The sequence below is a fragment of the Lonchura striata genome, chromosome 3, assembly GCF_046129695.1.
Source record: "Lonchura striata isolate bLonStr1 chromosome 3, bLonStr1.mat, whole genome shotgun sequence".
Lineage (NCBI taxonomy): Eukaryota > Metazoa > Chordata > Aves > Passeriformes > Estrildidae > Lonchura > Lonchura striata.
The window spans coordinates 109124156-109143005 of NC_134605.1; the positions used below are offsets into that span (position 1 = coordinate 109124156).

General features: G+C 42.5%; 1 protein-coding gene across 2 annotated transcripts; it reads right to left on the bottom strand.

The window, feature by feature from the left end:
- Positions 1-1630: 1630 nt before the first annotated feature.
- MMUT (methylmalonyl-CoA mutase) lies at positions 1631-18797 on the bottom strand. Of its 2 annotated transcripts, none has more exons than XM_021527227.2 (13): positions 18727-18797; positions 16320-16693; positions 15050-15417; positions 14192-14349; positions 13799-13970; positions 12209-12457; positions 11823-11934; positions 10428-10543; positions 9756-9871; positions 5316-5447; positions 3614-3761; positions 3309-3476; positions 1631-2038 (listed from the first exon to the last, which is right to left on the bottom strand). In XM_021527227.2, the coding sequence occupies exons 2-13, from the start codon at positions 16666-16668 to the stop codon at positions 1910-1912; spliced, it is 2217 nt and encodes a 738-aa protein (XP_021382902.2). In that variant the 5' UTR covers positions 16669-16693; positions 18727-18797; the 3' UTR covers positions 1631-1909. The 2 variants fall into 2 exon arrangements, with proteins under 2 accessions (XP_021382902.2, XP_021382904.2); XM_021527229.2 differs by having other exon boundaries at positions 18734-18755.
- Positions 18798-18850: the final 53 nt, after the last annotated feature.

Sequence of the window (18850 nt, forward strand, 5' to 3'; positions counted from 1 at the left end):
GCCACAGAAGCTGTTGGAACACTTTGGGATTTGAAAAGTTAAGGTTGGAAAATACCTTTAAAATCATGTCCAAACATCAACCCATCACCACCGTGTTCACCACTAAACCACGTCATTCAGTGCCACATCCACATATTTTTGGGACACTTGCAGGGATTGTGACTCTATCACTTCCCTGGGCAGCCTGTTCCAGTGTTTTACCACCCTTTCTCTGCAGCTGTTTTCTGTACAGGATGACACAAGGCATTCCCCAGGGGACCTTCCTAGCAGTGTCACCCTGCAGATGCAGTCCTGGCTCTCATGGCTTCCATGGGAGCTCCTGAGATCCCAAATTCCCCCCTGGCTAGAGCACTGACATGACTGCAACTGAGAACAGAGTTTGCTGATTCAGTAGAACCATAACACCAGGTTTGTTTGGTTGTTTTTTTAAGCTTTGAGAAGGTAATTTATGTTCAAATTATAATTCCATGGCTATTTCCTACCCAGCCCTGGACTGTGCTGTCTTTTCAGGATGCAAGCACTGAGTTCAGGAGTGAGTCTGGGAACCTCACGTTTGCAATCACCAGTGCAACCACCTCAACACAAACAAATATTTAATCTAAAATCTCAAACAGATCAGACCTCTCACATATTAGGAGTTTTCTCACCACTCTTAGGAGGTTTACATTGCAGACACTCAACCTGAGCCAGCCACCTTCGGCTTCTTTCTTTCCACTGAGGATCAATGGAGCTCCCTACTCCATTTATGACATATCAAGAATCATAAGATATGACACTTTTTATGCCATCATATAAAGATGATGACGTATAAAGTTGGATAACAAACTAAAACTCTGATATGTATTGAAATAAGTTTAATTTCAATGCCTTATTTTGAAAAAGCTTCTAGGCAGTCTCTGGCTATTAAGGCACAGGAATAATTTACAGATTTTTTTATAGAAAACTTCTGTTAATGGTCAATTCTCCATCTGCAAAATTAAATGTGATTCACTTAAGAACAAAGATCAAATTTGAGAGAGGTCATTATTCCAGAAGTTAGAGCACAAGGATAACATTACAAAGGCTTGGATTCCACCCCATTACTTTGCCAGTAATACTGTGCAACTTAAACTTTGTCTTGGGTTCTTCTTTCACCCACATAACAGTTTTGGTGCTCATTAATGTAAAACACAAGCTGTTTGATGAACAACTTCACAGAATCAGAGAAACACAGCATCATAGAGTGGTTTGGGTTGGAAGGGACCTGAAAGATCATCTTGTTCCAAACCCCTTCCACTATCCCAGGTTGCTCCAAGCCCAATTCAAACTGGCCTTGAACACTTCCAGGGATGGGGCAGTCACAACATAACTCTCTTTATAAAACTATAGTTAGATAATTTTTGAATTTCATGGCTTAATAAGATACAAATGCTGTATATGGCAGTAGCCTGTATAGGAGCAGCTGTGCACTGTGCTCTGTCCCCATCACTGCCCTTCCCTGAGAAGCCACCATTTCTCAAATCAAAGTGCTGCTGGATTCAATCCCATCTCTGCTGATGAGTGATACTGTCAGAAGAGTTCTAGGTCTACTATAACTATCAAAAAAATTCAAAAAAAGTTCTCTGCATGCAAAAGAGACCAACCAAAGAGCTGCAGCAGTTATTTTATTTATCAGTATATCTGGAGAAAAAAACCCAAACACACTTATTTCAATTCCCTTCACTTCCTGAAATCATAGTTCTCAAGATAAAATTTTCTTGTGGGTACCTATATAAACAATCCTCAAATAGAACAAGCAGAGAGTTTAGAACTTTCTTAGAAAGCACAAAACATGAGGCCAGGGGCAGTGGGAGCAGAGGTTTGTGGTTGGCCATCCCTTGCTGACAATCATGTGGTCAGTGTAAGGCTGCTGAGTTGTGACATTTCAGCGTCACATGGATTGCTGCCTCTTCTCCAGGCACTTCTCAATGTCATCCAACACCTGCACAGCTGCTTTTGGAATACGAGTGCCTGGACCAAACACATTGGCAACGCCAGCTTCATACAGAAAGTCATAATCCTGTTGGAAAAGAGATTTAAGGTCTGTAGTTAATAGTGAAACAGACAATTGGTAATTGATTTAACTGGTTCGTGCTCTGTCCTCTATGCTGGGCCTGAGAAAGCAACAAGTCCCAGAGAGAGGCAGCACAGTTTCAAGGAAATGGGAAAAGGGTGGAAGTTAGAAAGTAGAAAAAAAAAAAGAAAAAAATATCCATAGGAAAGGGTTTATTTCTTTAGAGTCAGACTAATGACAATCCTTGGAAAGTATTCAAAAGTTAACTGTATACGAGTCTGAATAACCTAACCTAAATTTGATCTAACTTCCAATTTGAAAATACTACTTTAAACAAGGGCTTGCAGCAGATGACTGCCAGTGGTCTCTTGCAAGCTAGAATTAATCTAATTTTATGACTGTCCTGAAATTTCAAAAATACTTGGGAAGCAGTTCTGTATTCTCTCTTTCTTCTATATAGGATATATTATACTTCACCAACCACAGGGTATTAGCATCCCATTGAGAGATACTGGAGAAAACACAAATTGTCTCCTAGAAAAATACTATGAGTTTTGTTTGTTCAGTTTAGAATTCTATCATTCCTGAGAACTTACTTAACTGCCTAGAAAAGGGAGAGGTGTGGAAAAAGGGAATAACAGGAGGTTTATGTGCAAAATCAGTTTTTTGATCACTATAGACAGAGGATGGCTGTAAGGTGATGGAGACAGGCAGATTGTGCATTAGCTAAGGAAAATTTAAAGATGAAAGCACAGATCTGATTGCAAGAGAATTCAACAAACTGCTCAACAGTTTAGGAGAAAGCAGAGGGAATGAGAGGCAACACCTGCCTGATGATGGGGAAGGTGAGGAGAGGCTGAAAAGTGAGTGAGACATGCAGCTTATGGGTGATGGGACCTGACAGGGGCCTTAGTCACTGGCTGTGGCTATTCCCAATCATCACTGGAAGTCAAAAGACCTCTTAAGAAAGAAGCCAGCTTGTACCAACGATATGCAAGGACTGATGATGTGAAACAAAAGAGCATAAAGAACATCTCCCTGAAGATCATCTTTTCACAACATAACTGTATAGTCCATCCCACAAACACTCAAAGTTAAACCAGGGCATGGTGCACAGAAAATCAGATCAGGGGGATCCCACCTTACAGACCTGTGCTGGCCCTGGTGACTGTATAGAGAAACCTTCAGTGCTCTGACATTCCGGAACAGGGGAAACAGCCCAACAGCTCAGAGATAAATCAGTCTCTTAGCTCGATGGAAATGATGCTGCCCGTACCTGAGGGGGGATGACTCCTCCACACATGACCAGGATGTCGGGCCGGCCCAGGGCATTGAGCTCCTTGATGAGTTCAGGCACCAGGGTTTTGTGTCCCGCGGCGAGCGTGCTCACCCCGACACAGTGCACGTCTGCGTCCACGGCCTGCTGCGCCACCTCCCGCGGGGTCTGCGGGCAGACAGGGGACAGGGGACAGGGGACAGGGGACAGGGGACAGGGGACAGGGCAGGGCCCAGCCCGGGGCTGGGCACGGCCCCGGGGACAGGGGATGCAAAGGGAATGCTCTGGCTGCTGCTCAGTCCTACCTGGAACAGGGGGCCTATGTCCACGTCAAAGCCGATGTCTGCGAAGCCGGTAGCGATGACTTTGGCCCCTCTGTCGTGGCCATCCTGGCCCATCTTGGCAACGAGGATACGAGGCCTGCGGCCCTCACGGTCCATGAACTTGTTAACTCTGGTTGAAAACATGCATTCTGTCACTGCAAGTCACAGTGCAATCCCACACAAAAAAACCCATCACTTTCTGCAAGTGTAGCAAAATTTCAGCAAATAAAAAGATCTTCTAAGTCATGGTTCGGCTGTGCAATCTGCACACAATGTTAATATTCATGTTATGTTATTACTAACTCACTTCTTGTACTTAGCAGCCTCAACAAGAAAATATTCTTTATTTTAAAAAAATCTTCCCTTATTCTTTTGCTTTCTAACAGGTAAAATACTGAATTCTCTGAGGGTTTAATGAGCTAAATTACAACTCACCAAAACACATTTTTTAGTTTTTAAGAATAATTATGACCTATTATTTCAAAAGTACTTGCACAGAGATGGGTCCTGGATGTCACATTGTGCATTATCATTCCACTGAGTAAAAATCTGTACATGGAAGGATCATTGTATCTTCTATTCTGTGCACTCGTTCCACTGCCCCTCTTTTTTTGGGATCGTGGCAGTTCATATTTCTGTTGTATTGATGTTACTGTGTAATCACAGACTCAGATATTAACCTGTCATCATACTGCTCATTATTCAAGTACCACCAGCATCTCTCTGTGGTTACAGGTTGGACTTGCTGATCTTAGAACTCCTTTCCAATCTAAATGGTTCTGTGATTCTATGTAAGAAAGGGAGCTACATCCTGATTTTCAAGGGTGAAAATCAAGATTAGTTCAGTTCTCTTTCACGTAAAAGCATAATTAAAAATAGTTAAATTTAAATAGTTCAAATAAAAGAGCAATGGTAACATTTCCTAGCACAACTACTTTCAAGTCAATCTAATCATCACCACTGCAAAGCCATCAGCAATTCCCTTTCAGAAGAGCCTGAACTCTTTAATGAGTAAGCCCCAACACAGCAGGGATTGATTTGTGCTGCATCATTTCCCACAGCAGCATTTCAGGCTCTGTACCCCTGAGGGCAGCAGTAAAGGCAGAAGCTGAGAAAAGACCCACAAGGCAACTGTTTTCACACATACCAACATCTTGGGATGCCTTCTCCTTCAGGGTATGAGTAATAACCAAAGATTGGAGGCTGTATGTGAATATCCAGACAGATTTTAGCATCAGTAAGAGTGAAATTGCAGGAACAATTTATGGGTAGATCAAAACAAGCTTTTGTAGCATGAACTGCTGGAAATATTTTAAAGATGACTATTACACAGCCTTTAAAAGAAGCAACCCAATGGACAGGGATTTCAGGCAATGTTTCTCAGCTTCTTAATCCTGCAGCAGCTTAGGCTATTTGAACAAAACCCTCAAATCTTAACTTCACCTCAGTGAATTTTATTTGAGAGCAAATACAAGTTTTATTAAGTTTTGACTTTGTCTTATTGTACTTAATCCTTGCCATTCTACTTTCCTGCTTAGGAAAGTGCTTTTGCAGGTCATTTTTTTCCTCAGGGATGTCACCCAGGTTTGGGAAATGTTTTTTTAGGGCATAGTCAGTAGCACATGTACCTCCTGGATCAAACATGAGGCTATTTCATGTTTGGCTATCTGGGAAGAGTTCTCACCTCTTGATGGCATGGAGGATTTCATCACTCTCCCCAAACTCCTGGCGATAAGCCCCGCTCACCATGCGGTCGCTGGCTTTGTGCTCCCCGAACACCTTCTTCATGGCATCTGTTATCTCCCCCACAGTGCACCTGAGGCACAGACAAAAACCATTCCTATTATCAGCAGGCTGAAATGCAAACAGAACACAGACATCACTGGCACTGGCCCAACCATTTGCCTTGCTGCTGAACGAATTTACTTACATTGGTTTCCCTTTCAGCGCTGCAACTGTGAAAATCCAGCTCACCCCACTGCCACCCACTGTCAAAACATGCACAGGCATTTTTAAGAAAATATTTTACTGCTCATGTGAGAATTGATTTACAACTGGCAAGGCAATGGAAAATGGCAAAATGCTTCAGAAAATTAGATTAAATCAGATTTTCTGAATGTTTTTTTTGGGGGGGCTCAGACTGAAAGATCCTGCATTTGGACTCATGCTAAAATATAAAATATAAATCAAGAGGGGACAAAAAAATAGGAATATATAGAAGAGACTGAAACCTAACATTTTAACAGGAATTTATTTGTCTTTCCATTGATAATTTTATTTTAGTGTTTATTCTTCTCTACTCCTGACACAGCTCCTTTACCCACTAGATGTAGAAGGATCTGGGAAATTTACGTGCAAGTTACAAGTTTTGTTTGCTACTGGACACACTGTACATGTTTGAAATAATACTTCTGCTGTAGCACAAGTGAGAGAGGCAAACTAGGCTGTGCTGTCTTCAAACATCAGCAATAACAGCCTCTATCCCAAAGCAATTGAAAAATTGGTGGTGAATACAACTTGCTGCAAACTTTGTCAAAGGAAGGAAATAAAAATACTACTCTTCTAAACCACTTCAAAACTGTGCTTACAAATACAGACACCAAAGCAGTAATAAGTATCTAACTAATTAAGCTACCACATTTCAAACCTCTGGAATTCATATTTTCTCCTGCCACATTATATTTATTCTATACAACTCCCTGAAAGGAGGGTGGAGTCAGGCAGAGGTTGGTCTCTTCTCCCATGTAACAAATGACACGACAAAAGGAAATGGCCCTAAGTTGCACCAGGGGAGGTTTAGGTTGGAAATTCAGAAAAATTCCTTCACTGAAATGGGTGTCAGGCAGTAGCAAAGGCTGGCCAGGGCAGTGGTGGAGTTCCCATCCCTGGAGGGATTTAAAAACTTGTAGATGTGGCCCTTGAGGACATGGGTTAGTAGTGGATTAGCAGTGCTGGGTGAGTGGTTAGACTCAATGATCTTAAAGGAATTTTCCAACCTAAGTGATTCTATGATTCAACTACAAGCTACTCTGGGGCAAAATTAACTTAAGCATTCTCTAAAGCTTTTATATAAAATGCTCAGGAAAGACTGGAGAAGATGCACCTTGCTGTCCACACACCTCTACTGCAGTTTCAGCAGGTACTGACCATGTGCAACCTGCCACACATGCCCCTAAAGTAACAAATCATGGATTTCTGCTGCATTCACTGAATCTTTCAGTAAATTTCAGAGAGATGTTGTACTTCCTCTGCTCCCCCCAACTAATTTGTTCTTTTGCTGGCTCATACTCAGCAAACTTAGTTACAAATGTAAACTATGCAAAGGTAAAATGTCAGAAATCCATTTGTGATCACATATCAAGATCTATATAGCTCAGATATCTGAAATAGCCTCTTATCTCTGGCATCACTTTTCACAGTTGGCCAGCTTTGCCTAAAGACAGCATCACTCTGGAACACACATTTTTAACTCATGTCATTGATACTGTTTTGGCCATTTTTGTCATTTCTCCTTCCCTGGCTTTCTGGAATTCTGTTCGACTCACTGTTAATCACTGTGCCATCAGGTTTACATTTTCAGGATATCAAAATAATCTTATTAATATTATTGCTTTCTATACCTTCTAACAAAGAATGAAAAGTAAACTGCAAAAGTATGTTAGGGAAGGTGGCTTCCCCAAGGTTAAAAAGCAAGTTTGCAGCAGACTTAAAAACAGTGTCTATAAATACTGACTCCCTTTCAGAGTGCCAGACATCACAGATTGCAGCCCAAAATAAATACACTCTATGCACAAACACTGAGGGCTTACTCCTGGCAGTGTGGTGAAGGGCTACAGTGGCATAAAGCACATCTTTTTTCTAGAGAAAATTAAGCTTAGATAAATCTTTCTCCTCAACTTTTGCAGAAGCAGTATCTGAGTATACCTCAGTATTAAATAAAGCCCAGCATGGCTGTGATGTGCTCTTATTATGAAAAAGTGTGAAAGAAATTTTCATGTTACAAATGAAAAATAAATGAGGTATAACCTGGTGCCTGGGATGAAATTGTTTTTGTGTACTGTACAAAAATTAAACACACTTCTTTCTTTTATAGACATTGCTTCTGAAACCCCTGTATTTTGAAAACTGTGTCCCAAATCTCTGCAACCCTTTAAATCTAAAGCTTTTAAGTAATAACAGGAGTTTTGCTTTTAAACTACTCATGAGTACTTTCCTGCTGTTAACCAATAAACTTTTTCTTTTTAAAATCTCTGCCACACATCCATCCACAATGGAATAGCTGTCTCTGGAGCCACAAATACAGAACCATTTTTATCAGTCTGTATTTGCGTGTGACTCTCTCCCAGTGGTTCACAACCAGCTGCAGAGCCTAAACACCAGTTTGGAGAAAGTCAATGACCACAATGTGCCTATTAGGGTCTGCTCAGTCTCAGCTGCTGCTGCTCCTCTCTGCATTTCCTCAGTAAGCAGAGGCAGCAGTGTGAAATCAGGTGAGGAAGTACCATGAGGACACAGACTGGGCAGAAAAAGGAGAAGCACAAGCTGCTACACTGCATTTCTGCCTTCCCTTTCCATCACTAAACTGCAAGTCTGAAAAGGAACACAAAAGCAACACAGCAGGTGTGGGAGAAAGAACTTTGTGTAACCTGTCCCACTTTCCTGTAATGGGGTTTCTCAAGAGACATGAAGCACAGAAGGGAGGTACTGCTCTCATTGTCTGTAACTTCAGATCTGCCTTATTTCTCGTGTTAGAATATCAACATCAACTTTTCTACTTGTGTTTGTCAGCAATGAAATCTCTGTACTAGTCTACAGAATCTTTTCCATAGCTCAGCACTGATAATTCTGTGCTACTCATTTTATTCCAAGTGAGTTATAATACACCATACTCACAATCCATCATTTTCCATTGGCCAGGAAAGAGGCAGCTGTCCCTCTCATACAGGTAACATCTGGCCCACTTGTTTACTGCTTGTGAAGGGTGAATGTGTTAAGTTTGAAACCTTTTCCCATGTTGCACCCAACAAGAAGGCTCCCTGTACATGTTCCCAGAGTTCACAATCCTGCTTCAAACACTCTGTATCAGATGCCACGACAGTTTCTTTCTGTGGTCACATCCCATATATAGTTTTGGGGCAGAATTAAGTTCTGTGGTTGGAACTTACGAAGTGCATCTTCAGTCTATTAAAGCTTTTACAGTTAACAAAAACAAAGTCACCAAGGAGAGAAATTAGGAGTTAACTGATCAATTTTGATATAGAGGATACAAATTCCTTGTAAATCCAACACTGCCCTCCTGTGACCTTCCCATTTCCAAGACAAATGTAGACATATTGCTGGAGATTCCTGACAGGTTGTGGTTAAATGGATTTAAAATACAGTTATTAAGTATTCTAGGAATGGGAATGAAGGAATTTGAGACCTGACAGTAAAAACAGGGCAGCACTCCAATAAGGAGTGTATTTGGTTTGCCCATATTTGGGCCATTTAGTTAATTAAGGAACAGACAGACAGAATCTATTCTAGAGACTGATGCTGACCTTGAAACAGGAAAGAAAACAGCCTCAAAAGCACCTTGGGTGAAAAAAAGAACTGTTTCCCTGGACTTTAAGGATGCCTAACACTGCTCAAGAACATTTCTTACAACTTTGCCTGACTAAGCAAACTGATTTCTCCTTCAGCCAAAAAATGTTTTCACACCAATCTGTGGTGCAAGGAAGGATGAAGCAACAGAGCATGATAAGACTGTGAATATCCATTTTCACATCTCAGACACTTCTTAAACTCCTTCACCCATGAAACAGCTGAGTGACAGAGAAACTCAATTACATCCTGGAACTGTTAAGAATATGAGTTGTAAACAGTAGAATGTGTACAAACAACCTAATTTCATATCAGATTCTTTATATCCATAGTGTTCCTTGTGAGAAATCAAAGCATTGCCTTAAGAAGTTGTAATATAATAATAGTTTGTCTTACAAGGAGAAACTGCAGGCATTATTTACTTCCACCTCTAATGAAAAACCCCAAAATTCCAATCTTGCTGACACCACACCCAAGAAAAGTTAAAAGGTGAAATGAACCATCAGTTTTTAAGTAAGAATTGGCTGCTCAACCCCAGTACCTGGCACGTGCTGCTTCCACTGCCAGAGCAAGCAAGTTGCCTTCCCCAGTGGCAGCACATTGTGTGAGAGCAGCCAGGGACCGCTGGGCTGCTGCTTGGTCTCTGCTGGCTTTCACCTAAAGTGCAGGAGAGAGACACTCAGTTCAAAGAAACCACAAAGTGAAATGGGAAGTTGAGTGTGGAAGACTAATTTCAAATATTAATTCTGGATGTGGAATTGTCAATATCCACTTCCTATTTCAATGAGATTAGAAGTCAAAAGACATCTTGGACCTTACAATGTGTACAAATCCATAAGATAACACTAAACCAATTTTATCTGTGTTTTCACTGATTATGAAAGTGTATGTTGATTTCTGGTTCTGTAACCCTCAGTAGCATTTGACAAGAAGGACCCAACAGTGAGTGATTAAGCAACGTTACAGGCTTTTAGAGCAAAACATTGCATAGATGGTTTCCATCTTATTTTCAGAACATGTAAAGCTCTCAATTTTTAAAGGTTGAACATATTTTTAAACATCTATATTCCAGTTTCAACATATATTCCAGTTTCTGCACTAATGACCAGAATGGACTCTCATAAATTGGAAGGTCAAACTTCTGGCAAGCTGCCTTTACTTAATCTCTGTCTGCAATTAGAATAAGTTTCATTTTTAAGAAAGTTGTTCTCACCTTGTTGATTTTCTCGATCTGCTTGGCACGGACTGCAGAGTTATCAATGGCCAGAACTTCCACTGTCTCCTCTTTCTCTAGCTGGTACTTGTTCACTCCAACAATTACTTCAGACCCTATTTCCAGTGGAAACACCAGAAACTCAGAACACATTTGCAAACTACTGTGAAAAGACATGTTAACAGGACAAGAAGATTTTGAGCATAATTAGACATTGCTTTGCTTATATAACCATACACATTTCAAATATGTAAAATCTGCTCTTATAGAACGGATTTAAGTCTGTATTTCCCAGATTTTATGATGAGAGATTAAATGCATGAACATTCAACTCAGTGAATACTCCAGCAGAAAATGAAATATGAAATAGAACAATATTTATCTTGCAAACTGATTTAGTAATGAGTCCCTAAAATACATTGGCTATTTTTCTCTTTTTAAATTTACGTAAGTGTATCTGACAGAACTATGCAGAAGTGCTGATCTCCTGCTTTGCATTTACTTTTCTGATTTAACAGATAGATAAGAAAGTGAAGTTCCTACCTAAAACTACTCCATGTGCATAAAAATTAATTTATCATGTTGGAAAACTATATTTTAGGTTTCAGTCATTATGGACTTATCAGATATTTTTATTTGCAGTGCCTGATAACATTAATACACTCTTTGAAGCAACGTTAAATCATTTACCCTACAAGAGAAAACACAGAACTTTACTGATTATTCTTTATTGGCCTTAATTAAGACCTGCTTCAAATTTATCCTCCATACAAAGAAGTCCATATAACTTCTTTCATGTTTGAGTTATCTCTAGTTTCTGTTCCTGGATTACTACTGGAATGCAGATTACAAAGAGTGGAATAGTGTTTTAAGCACACATGTATAAATATCTGCACAAATACTTAGTCCTTGAGTATATACACATATGTATAGCAAATAGGGAGCTGTATCATCCCCTGCTATGATCTGACCATTCAGGAAACACGGGCAGTTTTCCAGAAAAACCCAGGAATTTTGCCAGCTACGGTGAGTATCGCCATCTGGTGGCATTTCTGCTTTTAAACGCAGGAATCACATCTTAGAGCTCCTATCAGAAATCAAGCCATTCCCTACTGAAGGCTACAAACACTCCTTTAAAATGATGTTTCTGCTGCTTTGTCTAATCTAATCTTGAACATGTCAAACAAGACTTTTCACACTGGTGCTGTATTTCGTACACTCTGTCTCTTTCCAGAGCTTTCACTGACATAAAACCATCACCATTTGTTCTAGCACTCACAATCTGCTACTCCTAAACTGAGAAATAAAAAAATCACAATGAACATGTCTGTAAAAAACCTTTATACTGAAGTATGCTATTGGCAACTTTCCTTTCTTTCATCCCCCAGCTCTTACCAGAGTCAATCCTGGCTTGTCTCCGGGCTGCACACTCTTCAATACGAAGTTTGGGGATCCCCTCAGCAACAGCTTTGGCCATTCCACCCATTTCTTCTATCTCCTCAATAAGCTGAGAAATTAAGAGGATCGAGATAGTGAGTAGTAGCAAGGGTTAAAAATTGAGCTTTGTACCTGTCCTACCACCCACATTTTGATTAAACCTTTTTTATATGGTTTGTGTGCTAAACTGTGTTTTGTAAAGTTTATTTACAAAGACATCACTGAAGCAGAAGTGTAAAATAATTCCTTGATTAGAAGTTACCAATTTATCATACAGTCCTTAGAAGACGCTTCTCAAAACTCCTATCCCTAAAATTTTCCCAGAGAAAGTTTTGCAAACTGACCTTTAAAGCAGCTTCATAGACATTGTTGGTGAGGCACTCCATGAGGTAAGATCCCCCCCAGGGATCTGCCACCTTGGGAATCCCTGATTCCTCCTGGATTATGATCTGTGTGTTGCGGGCAATGCGAGCACTCTTCACTGTGGGCAGCCCCAAGGCTTCATCAAAGGAGTTGGTGTGCAGAGACTGCGTCCCCCCGAACACCGCAGCCATGGCTTCGATGGTGGTGCGGATGACGTTGTTGAAGGGATCCTGGAAGGAAAAGGGGAGCTCTGAAGCTCAGTGGTTCTGGCACGGGGCTGAGGCAGGTTAGTCATTATTGCAAAGAAACAAATGCAAAATTGCCCACTGAAACAGTGTAATCAAAACAAAAGCTGAAAAAAGCCCAAATCTAACTGATTTATCACTTGTCGATATCTTAACAAAGAGATTAATCCATAAAGAAAGCTGCTCACAGCAACAAATAAAAGACTAATTTATGCTTAGTGATGTTTCAAAGAACTGAGTGAATCCAAATTAGAGAGGATGGAACAGTATGCCTGATGTCTTTTATCCTCCAAATCCAGAATTCTTGGAGCAGTGAACAGTACATGTGTCAGACAAATTACTAGTCAAGATGTGTTTTGGAACTAAATGTGCTTAAATATTTTCATTTATGACAGCATCACATAAGGTAATTATAGAAAACTGTGATTTGGATAGGTAAGAATGTAAAACATAATTTATGAGTAGATACCTATCTAAAGGCATGTTAAGTATATTTGCCCTCTGAAACCTATAAGGAGAAAATATTGCACACTGAGAAGCTATACTAAGATAAACCGCAATGTTTAGACAAAAAGAAAGAGTTATGATCTAGCCAGAAATATATTTACACTGGAAGACAACTGAATATAATTTTGGTAATAGTAACATTCTTGCACTCCCACCATACTTTTAATTGGAGGACCCACAGAGGCCACTGTTCAGAAAATTCCACTGTTTTAGTTTTGTGTTGTTGTAATGTAAGTAAACATTATATTTATTTGAAAAAAGAAAAAAAAAAAAGGAAAAAAAAACAATGCACAGAAGTCAATAAGGCTTACAGTCACAACCTAAAAATAACTCCTATTACATGACTTTGATTGAGCAGCAGGCTCTGATCTCACCTGGGAAACAGTATGCACTCTAATGGTTTATCTCCTTGCTGTAAGGTAAATCAGCAGGAAGAGCAGAGCGTGCTCCCAGTTTCAAAGGAGCAGATGAGCTGTAACCATTACTTCTGTCTTCAGCCCTGAGCATCAGGTGTGTGAAAGACTCCCTTGGCTGCTTAAATAATTCTCAAGCCAGTGATCCTGAGAAAAAAGTGCCTCTATCTGCTGACTGCACTGCATTTTGGAAGGATAACTCACAGGACAAATCCAAGAGAGAGCTTCATCCTGAGTCCTGAATTGACATAAAGGTGCATCCAATGCCAATGTGGTGTGCATTTGTCAGAGTGAGAGGACAGCTGCTGCACCTTTGTGAATAGCACCAGCAGTAGCACCACCCTTTAAGACACACACCATGGGAACACCTTTAAGCAAGGAGATTGATGAGAGTCTAATTTCTAACCTGCTCAGTGAGTGACCAGCCCGAAGTCTGACAATGAGCTCTCAGCAGAAGAGATTTGGAATCCTTGGGCTTAAACATTTTCTCAATCAAGTGAGCCCACAGCCGCCTCCCAGCTCTCAGCTTTGCTATTTCCATATAGAAGTTCATGCCAATTCCCCAGAAGAAAGAGAGCCTGTGATAGGAGAACATGAACAGAAGATAACATTGAATCTTTCAGAGAACTCTGGATCAGTAATGTAGAAGCCCTACAGCAAGTTCTCTGATTAATGTACTTTCACAGATGATGGAAATGTTTCTATTTGCTTGTATGTGTAAAAATACTGAATTTGATATTAAACTCTATAGAGGTTTTACCAAAAGTGAGTTTTATACTTGCAAATTTCTGGAGCTCACCTAGGTGCAAATTCATCAATAGTGAGGCCAGCTTTAAGCCCAGTTCTGCAGTACTCCAAGCCATCTGCTATGGTATAAGCTAATTCCAGGATGGTGTCAGCTCCTGCCTCTTGCATGTGGTACCCACTGATGGAAATGGAATTAAATTTTGGCATATACTGAAAAAAAAAAAAAAAGATACAACAGGATACAACAGCAGAAGAGAGTACCAAATACTTGTTCTATTAACTTCAACATGGAATCACAGAATGGCTTGAGTTGGAAGGAAGTTAAACGTCATCTAGTTTCAACACCCCTTGCCATGGGCAGGGAAACCTTCCACTAACCCTGATTGCCCCAGGCCCCTCCAACCTGGCCTTGGACACTTCCAGGGATGGGGCAGCCACAGCTTCTCTGGGAAACCTCTGCCAGAGCCTCAACACCCTCACAGGGGAGAATTTCTTCTAACATCTAATCTAAATCCTCCTTGTCCTGTTACTATCTGTGTAAAAAGTTGTCTCTATTGGTGTAAAAGGTTGCTCTCAATCTATTTTATAAACCCCCCCTTAGGTACTGAAAGGCTGCAATGAGGTTTTCCTGGAGCCTTCTCCAGGCTGAACATCCCCAGCTCTCTCAGCCTGTCTCCAGTCCATTTTCTGAACTCCTTGCTGACTGCAAATACAACCCGTCTCTACAAAGATGTGTTTGCAGATCTGGTCTGACTCAAACTTCAGATTTATATTATAATTGGTGTTGGATCTTAACTTCTCCTACTGGCCCTTTCCACAACCTTCTCTATGACATCTTTTCGTTGTTCTCCGAAGTGTCTCATAAACACCTAACCTAGTAATAGAAGTTACACATTTAAACCATGAATACCTTTGAGGTGTACTGGAAGATGTCAGCAATGATCCGCATGGATGGTTCTGGGGGGAAAATGTAGGTATTTCTGACCATGAACTCCTTCAGGATGTCATTTTGGATTGTCCCTGTCAGCTTGGCCTGAGGCACTCCCTGTTCTTCCCCAGTCACAATGAATGTAGCCAGCACAGGAATGACTGCCCCGTTCATTGTCATGGAAACTGACATTTTCTCCAAAGGAATTCCATCAAAAAGGATTTTGGTGTCTTCCACTGTGTCGATGGCAACTCCAGCCATTCCAACATCTCCTCGAACTCGGGGATTATCCGAATCATAACCACGGTGGGTGGCTAAATCAAAAGCAACTGATAATCCCTGCTGGCCAGCTATATGAAAAAGAAAGGAAAAAAACAAAAACCATAAAAGAGATATAGTTAGAAGTGTTGAACAGACTTCCATTAGGATGGGATCTAAATATATTCACTCTATCTTACATGACTCAGGCTTGGATGGCAAACTAAATTTTGATGCTACACACTGTTCCCTCCCCAAACCTGTCTGAGGTCTAGTAGTCTTAGCTTCAAATAAAGAAGATTTTATCTGGGAAAAAAAAGCCAAAAAGGTAGTCCTTACTGTGCTTTAAAAATTGCTGGATAACAGCTAACCCACAAGTTATAGATACACCTAGACAGGCAGTATAAGTGCTTATACACATAACTTAGCTTGGCTTTGCTGGGAACAGAAGTGTCAAACTCTGCCACATTACCTTCTCTTTATCACAAACTAAACACCACAGACTGTTCCCTGGCTCTACTGACACACACTGTTATTTGTTAATCTGCAGTAAGAGAGAATTATTCATATAAAGCAGGGAACAGGACAGCCAGAGCTCTTGCTGCTGCAACCTGTAAGCAGAACCCAAAACTCAGCTGTCCCCAGGCATTCCCCCCTCTGACCAGTGACTGGGCTGTGCTACCAGCTAACTTCTGCCTCAGCTCCTTGATCTCAGATGCTTGAACCCTGGGATGGATGCAAATTATGTCCATAATAGGTGCAATATATAAGGTGCAATAACTAAAAGCAGCATTTAACACATTCATTCTCCACAGCAAAATGACACAAAGGCACCTCCAGAAATGATCCAATTTCCCAGTAATAAGACAGTGCCACTGGGATCAGAAATCCAAACGCACAGCATAGAATAATCACATTTTCCATGTAACTGACTGAATTCCTGTCCCCCATTGCTTCACAAAGCAGTGTTGTTTCCCCAGACCAGCTGCCCCACCTTTGATGTTGTCTTTGTAGAACTTGTTGCTCTCCTCCACTGTACTGAATCCAGCATACTGGCGGATGGTCCACGGCCTGTATGTGTACATGGTGGGGTAGGGCCCTCGAGTGAAAGGCTTCACCCCTGGCAGCTCCTCAGGGAAGTCCTCCGTGTCCCTTTTGGAGTATAAAGGCTTGATGTCGATTCCCTCTGGGGTGTGCCAAATTAAATCCTTTGGGTTCTTGCCTTTCAGCTGCTTCTGAGCCAGGACAGCCCACTCAGGGTGCAGCGGCTGCCTGTGCAGGGCGCGCCAGGCCAGGGGCGCACAGCGGCGCAGCCGCAGGACAGCATCCCCGGCCCTCAGCATGGCTCTCCTCACAGGGTGGGGCAAGCTGGACAAAATAAAAACATCCATTTTGCATTATCATATGCACCTAACATAGCAGTTGTGAGGATAGAGAGGTCATGCAGTTTGCTGAATCCAAAGCAATCCCTCAGGAGAAAAACAAAACGCGTTGTTCACGCACTGATTTGACAGACAGCCCTTCCTCTTGCCTTTCAACCAGGAACAGAGTTCAGGAAAAATCCGGCATCTTCCTCTAACCAAGGAAAACATTCCCTCAACTTATCAATATCCACGTCTGAGATGTGTACTTATTTCAGTCCCCCAGAATCACTGACATTAATTAGTCACTGAAAAGCCAGTGTGAGACATGAAGATGGCATGGCCAGCTACCCTCTTAGCTTCACATCTCTCTCATCTAGGAATTCCTTCATGTCAAAGAGTGATGCTTTTCCAGGGCTGGGGCAGCTACAACTTCTCTTGGCAACCTGTGCCAGTGCCTCACCACCCTCACAGAATTTCTTCCCAGTCTCCAGCATCAAGGAGGCACTCTGCAAGAAGTGAGCTGTCAGAAAATTGCTGATATAATCACACACTTTGGAAAAGATGGCTTGGGCTGGATGGAAACTAGTGAGACATTGAAAAAAAAAAAGAAGAAAAAAAATGTGGTATGTGAGAACACAGGGACAATACAAGCTGCAGAGCTCGTCCCACCATGCATGAAACTGATAGGGGCAACAATGTGAACAATCCCCTGTGAGGGTGGTGAGGCCCTGGCACAAATTTTCTACAGAAGCTGTGACTGCCCAATCCCTGGAAGTGTCCAAGGTTAGGCTGGATGAAACTTGGAGCAACCTGGTCTAGTGGAAGACGTCCCTGCCCATGGCAGGGGTTGGAATGAGATGATCTTTCATGTCCTTTCCAATTCAAACCAGTCTGTGAGTTCAGTAACTCTTAAAAGCTGTAAGCTCCTCTGTTTCTGCTCTCCATACCATATCCTTGCAGTTCCTTACAAAAATAAAACCTTTACAGCTTGGCTTCAAGGGTCAGTCACTTCCTCACTCTCATCTTTTTCACAACTCCCAAGAAACATGACACCTATATGAGAAATCCTTCATAAAACTGGAGAGCACCTGTATCACTGCAGCAACACCCTCCAAACATGTGCTTTAATAATATATATGCTAAGTGTGGTATGCCTGTAACCTGAGGAACACAGAGGAGCTCCTGAGGCAACCTGTGCCCACACCCCTGCATGGGTCACAGGATGGGTCAGGCTGGAAGGGACCACAGTGGCTCATCTGATCCAACCTCCCTGCTCAAGCAGGGTCATCCCAGAGCACAGGGCACAGGAGTGTGTCCAGACAGTTCTGGAATATCTCCAGAAAGGGAGACTCCACAGCCTGTTGGTGGAGGCTGCCTCTTCAGTGCTCTGTCACTGCAGATTACAGAAGTTCTTCCTTGTGTCCATGTGGAACTTCCTCGGCATCAGTTCCTGCCCGTTTCTCTGGTGCCATTGCTGCACACAGGGACACCCGGGGCTGAACTGTAACTGAATCCCTCAGCCTTTCCTTGTCAGGGAGATGCTCCAGTCCCTTCATCATCTTCGCCACCCTCCACTGGACCCACTCCAGGAGCTCCATGTCTCTCTTGTCCTGAGGAGCCAAGAACTGGACACAGCAGCCCAGATGTGCCTCAGCAGGGCAGAGCAGAGGGTAGGATCACCTTCCTCCTGGCAATGCTCTTCCTACTGCACGCCGGGCTTATTCCTGCCGCGGAGCTGGACGCTGCACTTACCCTTGTTCACTTTCAGACAATTCCCCTCTGCCCATCGCCCATGCCCGCCTGTCACCCCCTCTCCGCACCCCTCTCTCCTCAGCACCCACAGCCGGACAGGGACGCTCCGCCCTCCGAGCCGGGACCGCGCCCGCCCCCACCACGCCCCTCGGGCAGCCAATGGGGCCAGCCGGGAGCTGGGAGAGGGGATAAGGACAAGGACAGGGGCAGGGCTCGGGGCTCCGGACATGGACGGGGACAAGGAAAGGGATCGGGCTGGGGTCAGGGATGGGATCCCCCCGTTACCTCTCACCGGCCCCTCCGTCAGCGCGCCGCCCCCGCGCACGCGCGGTGGGCGGGAGCGGCGATGCGCGTGCGCCGCGGGAAGCGCGGGTTTGTTTTGTAACGTCCCGGCGGGCTGAGGCGGGGG